This window comes from Theobroma umbraticum, unplaced genomic scaffold, assembly GCF_002168275.2.
Source record: "Theobroma umbraticum cultivar Fairchild unplaced genomic scaffold, ASM216827v3 scaffold_12.1, whole genome shotgun sequence".
NCBI lineage: Eukaryota > Viridiplantae > Streptophyta > Magnoliopsida > Malvales > Malvaceae > Theobroma > Theobroma umbraticum.
This window is the reverse complement of record NW_018397269.1, coordinates 4,164,766-4,176,252: the sequence shown is the minus strand read 5'-3', so window position 1 is coordinate 4,176,252 and position 11,487 is coordinate 4,164,766. Positions and strand designations below refer to the sequence as shown.

At 32.0% G+C, this 11,487-nt stretch overlaps 1 protein-coding gene across 3 annotated transcripts; it reads left to right on the top strand.

Moving 5' to 3' along the window:
- Window positions 1-2,566: 2,566 nt before the first annotated feature.
- On the top strand, window positions 2,567-10,759 carry VAMP727 (vesicle-associated membrane protein 727). 3 transcript variants are annotated; one of them, XM_021440645.2, is made up of 6 exons: window positions 2,567-2,720; window positions 3,427-3,669; window positions 4,286-4,484; window positions 4,620-4,740; window positions 10,278-10,340; window positions 10,440-10,759. In XM_021440645.2, the coding sequence occupies exons 2-6, from the start codon at window positions 3,480-3,482 to the stop codon at window positions 10,581-10,583; spliced, it is 717 nt and encodes a 238-aa protein (XP_021296320.1). In that variant the 5' UTR covers window positions 2,567-2,720; window positions 3,427-3,479; the 3' UTR covers window positions 10,584-10,759. The 3 variants fall into 3 exon arrangements, with proteins under 3 accessions (XP_021296320.1, XP_021296322.1, XP_021296323.1); XM_021440647.2 differs by having other exon boundaries at window positions 2,579-2,782; XM_021440648.2 differs by lacking the exon at window positions 2,567-2,720 and adding an exon at window positions 2,787-2,915.
- Window positions 10,760-11,487: the final 728 nt, after the last annotated feature.

The window sequence follows — 11,487 nt, the reverse complement described above, 5'->3', positions numbered from 1 at the left end:
TATACAGGTTAGTAAATGTCCATACATTTAAACATTTTTCGTTAAAAACATATTAGTATTTACTTTCAAGGATTTTTATACATTTAAATCTACTCTTCACGTATAATTCATCAACTCTATGTAGAATTTATGCACTAATAATACATCAAAACAAAGTCAAAACACTACTTTAGTCATCCTTAATCTTAACTATACATTTTCTCAATCAACAAAAATGAACCATAAAGAAACCAAAAAAAAAAAAGATTTTACCTTTCTTTTAATTAGTCATATTAAACTCATACTTCATTAAAAAAGAGACACCCAAAGTATCTTTGACATAAACACAGTTGAACGAGAAATATATAAACTAGAACTTTATAAAATTCCGAATTAATGTTATAAGCAGCCCTAATCTAAATTTGAACTACATAAATCGTACTCAAAATAAAATGAAAATGAGAAGACAAAGAGAGAGTACTTGAATTAGGGATTATACAAACTACTGAAACTTGCACAATAAAAACCCTTCAACATTTGTTTAAACTCTCCAAAATTCAAATTTCATATAAATTTGAAAAAAAAACAAAGAAAAAAATATAAAATACAAAAATTGGAGAAAATCTCTTGAGATTTCTTTAGATCCATGCCAACCAAGCATTTTCTTAACAACCAAACCGAAAAATGATCAAAGAGAGAAAAAGAGAATTGAAGTATCGAGAAAAAAAAAAAGGGAAGAGATTACATATCGCTGAAAAATTTTTGAAAGTAAAATAATCTAAAAAATTTGATGAGAAATGAAGTAAGAGAAGATAATTTATTTTGAGCAAGAGTGAGAGCTGATTGGTAAAATATTTTTCAAGAAAAAATTGCCTACTTATAAAGACAAAGGCCTTTTGACAAATCTGTTGTAATCCCTCATAAATATGTTTTAATTGATTACACTTTAAATAGTGAAGTTAAATGACAAATGTATTAAATGTTATTTGAAGAATTTAGTTGCATTACAATAACTACAGCTAAAATTATGCACTTGTAGATAAAAAAATGTTGTGATTATTAATGTTTAGATTGATACAAGATATTCTGTTTTAACTTGATAGTTGGTTGCTATTATTTAGGGTTTTTTTTATATATATATTTGAAGAGATGGGATTTGAATTTTACGTTTTTTGAAAGGTAAATCATACATCAACTAATAAGCCAAATATTCATGTGCTTACCAATGTTTAGGTTGATGCTAATGCAACTTATAAGACTTGTAAAGAGTGGTTTAAATTGTCTTGAACAAAACACTTGAATTAATTATCCACGCATCCTACAACACTACCATTTATATTAGTAAGGTGTTCAAGGTGTTATTTGTTATTATAAATTTCAAATATATAATTATAAAGATATAATACTCAAATATACCTCTAAAATATTTAAGAAAATTCAAATAAGTTCTTATTCTTTTATTGTGTTTAATCAAGTTTTTGTATTTTTATTTTGAATCAAATAAGCCTTTATAATAATGTTGACTAACTGTTATTAATCAAAATGCCACTTATCATTTTATATTCACATGATATTAATATGAAGGGTGAAAAATACTATATGGTCATGTTATCATATTAAATTAACATGTCACGTTATCATCAATTATGATATGTTAGTATATCACATTATCATCAATTATGATATGCTAGTATATCGTATTATCATCAATTGTAATATATTAGCATGGTACGTCAACGTCACACAATATAAAATAATAAATGATATTTTAAATAAATTAACAATTAATAATAAAGATTTATTTGAATATTTTATATATTTAAATATATTATTATTTTTTGAAATATAAATATATTATTATTTTATTAATATAATAATATTTTTAAATAAGATTAAGTGCTTGTTTAGTCTAACTTTTTTTCAAGTTATCTATATCTTAAAAGTAGAAGTTAAGGTAAAACAAGATTTTTGATAAGTTATTTGAAAAAAAAAGTAATTTTTTTTAAATAACAAAATTTTAAAAAAAAACTTAAAAAAAAACTCTAAGGAGGAGTTTTTTTTTTAATTTTTTAAATATCCCTTTCTCTCAATCAATCTTTCTCTTTTCTTTCTCATTTTGCAAATCACCCTTCTTCAACGTAAAATCATAATTTTCTTTTACTCTATCTCTCTACAAATCCTAATAAAAAAATAAAGAAACAAAAAATCTAATAATAAAATAGTAAAATTTTAGATTTTCTTTTCTCATTACAAATATTAAAAAAAAACTTAAAAATTTAAAATTACATTCAAATACTATTTAAAAGTTTTTTCTCTTATTCATTAATAAATTTAATATTATTATTAGCAAACAAGTTTGAGAGTTAATCTATTTGTTTATAAATTTATTTAATTTTAATATCTAAAATTATTTATAAAATTAAAATAAATTTATTTTATTTTAATTTATTAAAAAATTGAAGATGATATATATTTTTATAATAATTTTAATTAAAATTAAAATTAATATAATTTATTTTATGAAAAAGCTAATCGTATTATTTTTAATAAGAGTTAGAGCATGCTGTTGTCTAAAAAATCCATAATTTAAAGCGTGATCTGGGGGCTTTACGGCCAACTTGAACACCTCCACTCTTGCTCGCGTGAAAAATACAACTTCCATTTCCACGGTCCTAAGAAGCTTCGCCCACGTCGCTTCACCCCTCACGCCAAGAAACATTACGAACCAACTTCTTCTTCAGGTTCTCTCTTCTCCTCTGGTTTTCTCTTTTTGGTTAAGATTCTTCGCTCCTTGATTTCATTGGTAAATCTCGATCTCATATTCTTTTAAAATTGCACCATTTTTCGTTAGATCGACCAAATGTTTCCAATTTGAGTCCTTAACCTCTTTGGTTTGGTTGCTAGCTACAATATAGGGGGGAGTGGAAGATTTCATGGTAAAATCAAAAACCCACATCCAGAAAGTCAATACAGCTGTGCTTCTTCGTTTTTCTCTTTGGAATTTTACTGTGAATTCAATAAAGCATTAGGGTTTGCTTCTGGGAGGAGAGCAGTTATTTGCTTCAGATGAACTTCTTACTTTTGTTGAATAAGATCTGCTGAATAATTGTTTTGTTTTGTTTAATTTCCTTTTTGGGAATTGAATTTGGTGAGTATAGGGATATATTCCTTGCTTCACTTACCATCCATGTTTTGCATGAATTGATAGTATCAAAATTTAGCTAAATTTAACTTGTCTTTTTGTTCAGTCATGTATTTTCCTTATCGCTGAGAAGCTCGGTGGTTTCATTAAGCTTCAGTTGCAATTGTCTTTCCTAAATTCATTTTGAGCTTCGCCTAAACTGTCTACCTTTTTCTGTTTTGGCATTGCTTTCTTTGTTAAGGAAAGAACAAAGGTCTTTTATTTAATTTTTATATGATCTTTTCTAAGTTAATGTCAATATGCAGATCTTGTCAACTTCTTTTGTGGATCTCGAGACGTCAGAAGATCCAGCTGAGAAATGAATCAAAAAGGCTTGATTTATAGCTTTGTTGCTAAAGGAACTGTTGTTCTAGCAGAGCACACGTCATATTCTGGGAACTTTAGTACCATTGCTGTTCAATGTTTACAGAAGCTGCCTTCAAATAGCAGCAAGTTCACATATTCATGTGATGGGCACACATTTAACTTTCTCATTGACAATGGATTTGGTACTATTTCTTACAATTTCTTAATGTCAGTCCATTGATGTCAAGGGTGCACGGTGCACTCTAGGCTCTAGAACTGTTATATTGCCTAAGGTTCGGGCCATAGAAACAGCACTTGCCTGAATGAAATCTGGCACAATGCATATATGTGTGTGTTTTTGTGTGTATATATGTATAAAATAAGCTTAAGATATAAAGTTTGATTATAATCTCTAAAGGTGGTTCATTTTTATCCTACAAAACATACAAAATTTCCTTTTCCTTGTTTTGGTCAATATGTATGATTTCCTTATGGTCTTAAGTTTGTTGTTGACTACTCAACCATTGAGAAGTAAAGAGTTTGATATTGTCCCTTTTTTTACTATTAAAGTTTCAGCTAATGAAAAAAAGTAAAAAGAAAAGAAATGAAAGAGAACTTCAATCAGGCAGGCTTTTTTTGCAGCTACCACTTTACGAAAACAGTGTGCCTGGTGCACCTGACCAAATGCGCCTTGCCTCAAAGGGTCAGAGGTGCTTTTGTTGTCTGGCACTGTGCCTAGGCTCATGCCTTAACAAAACTGTGTCAGTCAAATTTCTGATGTCAGACTATGTGGTTGACAATGTTTGTTTCCATGTGCAGTTTTTCTGGTTGTGGCAGATGAATCAGTTGGAAGGAGTGTGCCTTTTGTTTTTCTAGAACGAGTGCAAGATGATTTTAAACAGCGATATGGTGCAAGCATTAAAAACGAGTGTCTGCACCCTCTAGCTGATGATGAGGAGGACGATGACTTATTTGAAGATCGATTTAGCATTGCGTATAATCTTGATAGAGAATTCGGGTACGTATATACTTGGCAAGGTTATGTTGTTATTTTGTCTGATTACCTATGCTGTCTTATATACAAGATAGTGTATTCTTTTAGTAGTTCTAGTAGAATGAATACTAGCCTGTAATTCAATGCTTTGTATAACAGACCAAGGCTTAAGGAGCACATGCAATATTGTATGGACCATCCAGAAGAAATCAGTAAGCTCTCAAAATTAAAAGCTCAAATAACTGAGGTCAAGGGGATTATGATGGATAACATTGAGAAGGTATGCATATCTTTTCTTGGAAAGTGGAATAGTTGTGGAAAAAAATGGATGTGTAACTTAGAAAGTAGAGAATAAGTATTTTATAACAATTTTCTTTTCCAATGGCTAGTTTATATGTCTCTATGGTATGCTTGCCCTTTCTGATAACTCTCCAACTTGTAATATTGTGTTCGTCTTGATTTGTTTTCTTCATTTTAGAATTTTTTACAGAAAGAGGGTTGATGGGGCTGTAGAAAAGTAATACTCTAGTCGAACATGCTAACTATCAAGTTTTGGAGAAGAACGGATTAGGAATTGACTTTTGTTTTCTCAGCTGTCATGTCAGCTGTATTCTTTCTATGAGTGTTGAAATTTTTATTATCTATTTCTGGACATTTTATGTCTCAAAAGTTGGTATTTAGACATATATTTGACCCTTTCACTAATGAAAAAGTGAAACCAGAGCACTGTATGTCTCAAACCAGCCAACATTGGGCTTTTCAACTGGAAGTTTGATTTGTTGGAATTCTTCTTCAGCACTTTGCAGTTTCTAACTAATTAGATCAATGCGGAGACTTTTTATGCTCTGAAAGTGATAGCTATTGTTATGCATTGTGAAGGGCACCCCATCTTTCTTAGCATTATTTATCTTTATCGAAACGTATTGTTCATACCCATTTTATTTTTCTTTTAGTCTATGTAGTAGTATTTATATTTGTGTGTAGAAAATTAACAATGAAGTTATATATTTCATGTGGATTATCATGATAATTTAAAGGGCACTAATGGTAGGGAGCAAATTGAAAGAAGAAATTGCCCCCCCCCCCTCCCTCTCCGAAGAAGAAGTTTGTGCCCAAATTAAAGGTCTTATGTTGGAGGGATTGGAGGAAAACGGTAATATTGCTGGTGCAACAACTCCTGGACGGAAGTTTATTGTTTTTTTTTGCTTGCAGTTTATAACTGGTTTTAGACCTACCTGATATGATGGCATTGGTATTGGTATGGAATAGCTGTCTGATTTGATGCTGAAGATATGGATGTGACTCCTTCTCAAGGGAAGATTCAAATATAAAATTGCTATTAAACCATTTCTATGGACTATCACACAAAATCCACAAATCAAAAATGAAATTGCACTTAGATGCCACTGCAAAAGAGAGAGGGAAGGACAAATTGTGAGGGGATCAAAGAGAGCAAATTATGAGGATGAAGGGGATACATATGAGGTAAAAATGACCAAATTAATTGAGGGCATGGAGGAAGGTACATAGAAGGGAGGTAAAGGGTAAGAGATTAAGAGAAGGAGAAGGGGATACTAGACATCCTGCAGTAGGCCCACCATGTGGCTTTCTTCGGTCAAATTTTTGGGGTTTTGCTTTTCGACTAACTGTTTGGGTTTCTTTTCCAGCATCTAGCCACGCTACATATTCATGCACGTATAACATTATTATCTTGGCATCTGGCCATGTTAAAAACAAAAAAGAATGATTGTTCTAAATATATTGCTTTTGAGTCAGCTTAGGTCCAATTAGTCTCAAATAGGGACACTCCAATGGTTAGAACTTGAGGCTCTAACTTGGACGTCTTAGGTTTGAATCTTGGGGATGGGGGCATTGGGGTTTATGGAATGGGTTAGGGCAACCTTCTTTTGTGTAGCCCGAGTTATAGTGAGGCTTTTATATATATAACAACCAAATCAGAAGCCACTTAGTGTTAGCTTTTTTATACTAGGACACCATTAATACTTCAAAAAGGATTTGTGTCAAATGAATTTGTCCCAATTTTTTCAGTTCATCTTGCTTTTTTCTAGTATCATCCTCTACAATTTTACAAAGTATCCATGTGTCTGTATCCTCTTTTTGGGCACCTTTTAGCAGAATCTAAGACAAGTTAAAAATCTAGACAAAGCTTCATGTTGGATGTTTGTGTCCTATTTAGCAGCCCCCACTGACCCCTACCCCTTGAAAAGAGAATTGACGGTTTGAATGAATGCATAACAAGAATTATTCTAACTCCCTGGGGATTCATGGAAGGAGCTTTGCATCTCTATGTCTTTGCTGTATGGGTTTAGGACCTTTTCCGAAGGGATTAGAGTACAAGAAATTGTCTTATAGTCTGGACTGCAAAATGGTTTCAGGATCTCTTTCTTGGCATGATGGATGGTATGTTTTGTGATAGTTCTTTATAAATGATTTGATCTTTCTGATATCCTTGGTATTACTAGTGATAGAAACCCTCAGCAGTGGCTATGTGAAGACAGCTCATGGAGGATTTGCATTCAGACTCTTCTATTGAGTAGTGTTTTGTGATTAGGAGTTAAAAGAGGCCTCTGCCTTTTCCTGCTTCTACATTTTCTCTTCGCAGTTAAGCTCATGGCAAATTCGATTTGCTGGGGCAAGCAGATTCTGGGTTGGGTGGAGATGGATTGGAATCTTTCTATTGCTAGTTCTTATTGCTTTTACCATTCAGAGTTTATTCTTTGTGATTGCTGCATGGCTACTTGTAGCTTGCGTTATCTGCTTTTGGTTTTGAGGCTTTAGAAACAGTCTTAATAGGTATTTGTGTAAATTAAAGGGTGACCGATTTTGCCCTTCAAATTTAAAATACCTTGAAAAAGTTGCCCCAAATGTAGTGAACTAAAAAAAGTTAAAACTTTCTGTAGCTGGTTTATGTCAAAGATATTCAACTCAGAAGGTCTTGATATTTATATTAGGCGATAGCCTTGATCCCCTTGAACTAAGAATTGGAGCTGCTACTTCATGCTTTTGGCCAGGTAGATTGTAACTTGGGGGGTATAAGCTTTAGTTTATTCATAAATTTAGTGGTTCAGTTTTAATGTGTAGCTGGTAAGTTGTGACAAGTCTTTGAGTTTAGTGGGGTCTAGTTGATAATCAAATTTGCTTGGTATAGAGATCTTAGCCTTCAAAATTCAGCCACCTCGATTTAGTGATGATATTAATGAGATAAGAAAGAATATTTCTAGCTGGTTGTGGTGCATTCATGATATTTGGGACTTGCAGTGCATCTCTCTTTGCTCTGATGCTTCAGAACCTTATTTCTTTGCTATTTCCTACAAACTGCAGTGTGATACTTATTTGTCTTGTATGTACACCAAGTAAACTTACCTTTTCCAGTTCAAAATTCTCTATTGCAGTTATTTGGTATTCACTTTGTAAAATCATACTTCAGTTTGTTAAGATTTCCAGGTTCAAAAAATTAAAAAAAAAATGGCCAATGAAGGATAAGTGGGCGCATGGCCCAACTTATGGAAGAGTTATTCTACTAAAACAACAGAAGCAAAGTGTTTGGCTCTCCAATTTTTTAAGTTTTGGGTTATGCCAGTAGCTAATTTGAACTTCTAGACAAAGTTATAAATAAAAGTTTTCTTCAAAAAGTACTATTACATAGTAACAAATATTGAATGAGATTTTTGTACATTCTCATATTATTGTCTACAATTCATCTTTCTTTATTCTACTTAACCTTGCTTTTGATTTTATTTGTTTTTATCTGATTTCTTTTGGACAATGAAAATCAGCTTTATTCTATTTTCCATTAACAAAAGATTTTATTTATTTTATTTACTACTCTTACTTTAAAACTTATGATTTGAATTGATAATGGTTAAATTTTTTATTTTATTTACTCACCAAAAAAAATTAACAAAGATCTACTATCAAATAGTTTTTTTCATTTTACACGGCTTTTAATTTGAAGTTTGCCTAATGCTATTTTAGCTTCTCTTATAGTACTTTTTGAATTACAGAAGCTCTAGCCAGGTCAAAGAGGCTTTAAATCAAAGATGCCTTTAAAGACTGAAGTGGAGGGATGGGAAATGTATGAAAATGGTATCACTAGTGTCCAAAGGAATTGCCACTGCATTTTAGGCTTGACCACCATATGAGATGCATTAGTCATCAAGCTCTAGCATTGGCTTTCATATGAAGTGTCCGCATTATTGTTAATCTTTTTATCAGTATGAATAAGTTTTCTTGTAACTCTCTTTCATCTCTGGAGTAATTTACTTATGTCCTTGATTTCCCTCTTTAACTAGTAACTTTTTCACGTAGTGAAAGGATAATGTCAGTTAGTGGAGAGGATGATTTCCTTATTTAGACAGAGCTGCATTAAACTTAGGATAATTATCTTAATGCTGGGATAGAATTTAAAAACTCTACAAGCAGATTTGTTCACATGACACATGTCCATATAACTAAATATGTTAGCTAAGTTTATGACTGTTGACTTACTTATTTGTAGGTAGGACACTGGTCAAGTGAATAAACCTGTTTGTGGAGTTTTTGAGTTCCACCACCAGTATATAGAATAATAATCCTTAGATTTAAACTCTCCAACTTGCAGAATTAGTATGGCATAACCAAAGATTTATACTGAACAACTTGACAAAAGATATGGCAAGCCTGGCTTGGAAGAACTTCTGTTATTCGCTTCTAAGCAACTTCTGCGTAGTTAGTGGCTTAATCAATTTTATCAAGTATTTATTGATTCAAAGCTTAGCTTGACAATTGACAGTAAAGTTAATGAGTCCAGGCACGATACACCTCTTAGTTGATGCAGCTTAGTTGAGCATTGTTGTGGTAAGGACTTAGAAGCATTTCCAGCTCCTTGTGGTGCATTAGTTTAGTGAGGTGTACTATGATCTCAGCTCAAACGCCATGGCATCATACCGAACCCCAGCCAAATCAATCTCCAACTCTTCTAGTTGAAAGTCTTCTCACGCCTCTTCATGCTTTGGAACTTTTTGCTGTTAGTACAAAATCCTACGCATGGATGAGGTTTGATGGGTAAATTTAACAAGGCCTAAATTTTCCATTCCAAAATTTTCAATTTAAAATCTGACATGAATGTATTTCTGTGGCACAGCAGCTAGAGTTAAGGTTCACTAATCTCCTGAAACTAATGCCTGAAAAATGTAGGCTAATGCCTGAAAAATGTGGTTGCTAAAGGTATGCTATATGGATTTTTTCCTCTTGATTTGCTGGACGACCAGACAGGAGATTCCCTGCCTATACTTAAGAATGGGTCAGAGCAAAGATTCTCTCTTTTGCTTCTGGTTAATCTTCTTTATTTTTTGGGATTTATTAATCCTTGTTTATTCTTCTTTTTCGTTTCAATAGTTTCACCTGAAAAGTGCCAAAGGATGGTCACTTCTATTGAGCCTTAAAGTATCACGAACAAAAATTTTTAAACCTGTTTTACTCATGTGATCATGCATGCACTTGCCACTGACGAAATACAATATATATGCTTGGGAGATATTCATGGAGGACTGTCGACTGGTTTTCTGTTTTCTTTTGTAGCACTGAATTGATAACTTCCTACCATAAAGTCCATTTCCCAAGGCAATGATTAAAGGCCAGATTTTATGAACATTTTTTGCTATGAATTTTGTAGAAGATGCTAACTTGCCGTTAATATTGTTCCTTCTTTAAACTGTTTGATATTGTTTCTTCACTATCAAAAGAAAAACGAATAATAGATACTGTTTTTTGATTGTCAACAAATTCAATAATTAATTTTCTGTCTTTTTTGTGCAGGTTTTGGATCGTGGGGAGAAGATTGAACTTCTAGTGGACAAAACAGAGAACTTACAGTTCCAGGTTGGTGCTTTTTTCTTATTGATTGAAGAAATCTGGAAGGGGTTCTAAAGTAAGTTCATAATATGTATGTGCTTGTGGGAATGCTTGTTTTGGATATAGGCTGATAGCTTCCAGAGGCAAGGCCGACAACTGCGACGGAAGATGTGGCTGCAGAATCTCCAGATGAAACTGATGGTAGGAGGAGCTATTCTTGTGTTGATCATCATATTGTGGCTTATTGCATGTGGGGGTTTCAAATGTTGAAACGTTTTGCAGTGTGGCTTGTCTTCTCTTATAGATGTACAAAATAGTTATGCTCTTGTACATGGATAATGGGAGATTCCTGTTGTAATGCGGCGCTACCTTGCTGTTCAACAATGTAATCAAACCTCTGTATTGCCCGCTGGTTTTGTTAATAAATAGAGCGTGTTTTCTAAGAATGGGCGGTGATCCTTGTTATTGTAATATTGTATTTCATTACATCGAATATAATATATTATTTAAATTTATTTTTATATTACGAATAGTGAAAATTACAAAAAATGTTTATCTTCATAAACTCTCATTTTAGAAATAATCTTCCATATAAAATTAATTGTTTTATTCAATTTCAATTATAAGATGACAAAAATATTTTTAAATTTATTTCAAATAAATTAAATAATTTTAATTTTTCTCCCCCACTATTCGTGTGTTGGAGTTTTCATTTTGCTGTGCTTTCTATTTTGCTCTCGTTATTCAGTTTTCTCAAATGTTAATTTTATCTATTATTCGTTATTTTGTTATATTGCCATTGATCTACATATTAAAGAACATAATATGAAAGGTAATAATATAGTTTTAGGGTTATTAGTTTATATTCACAAAACTCTTTATCATCATTCTACATACTAAAAAACATGGCATAGTGAGTAACATATTCTTGGATTTATTGATGTTGAGTTTTTTAATAATTTAAATTTGACAAAATATGCCTGATGTATAATAAAGTGATTCATGCTTTGACATATAACATCAATAAAAAAAAGAAAGTTTTGGTGTGTCATGCTTGGTGCTAAAACTTTGACCTTGGCATGTATGCTTTGGTGCTTAAGCTTTAGTACGTATAACATCAATAAAAAAAAGGAAGCTTTGGTGTGTCATGCTTGGTGCTAAAACTTTGACCTTG

Bases quoted from the DNA above. Each gene is read 5' to 3' on its own strand.
- VAMP727 (XM_021440645.2), top strand. From the start codon at position 3,480: ATGAATCAAAAAGGCTTGATTTATAGCTTTGTTGCTAAAGGAACTGTT. The intron at 3,670-4,285 runs GTACTATTTCTT...TTCCATGTGCAG, and splicing joins TCTCATTGACAATGGATTTG to TTTTTCTGGTTGTGGCAGAT. The intron at 4,741-10,277 runs GTATGCATATCT...TTTTTTGTGCAG, and splicing joins TGATGGATAACATTGAGAAG to GTTTTGGATCGTGGGGAGAA.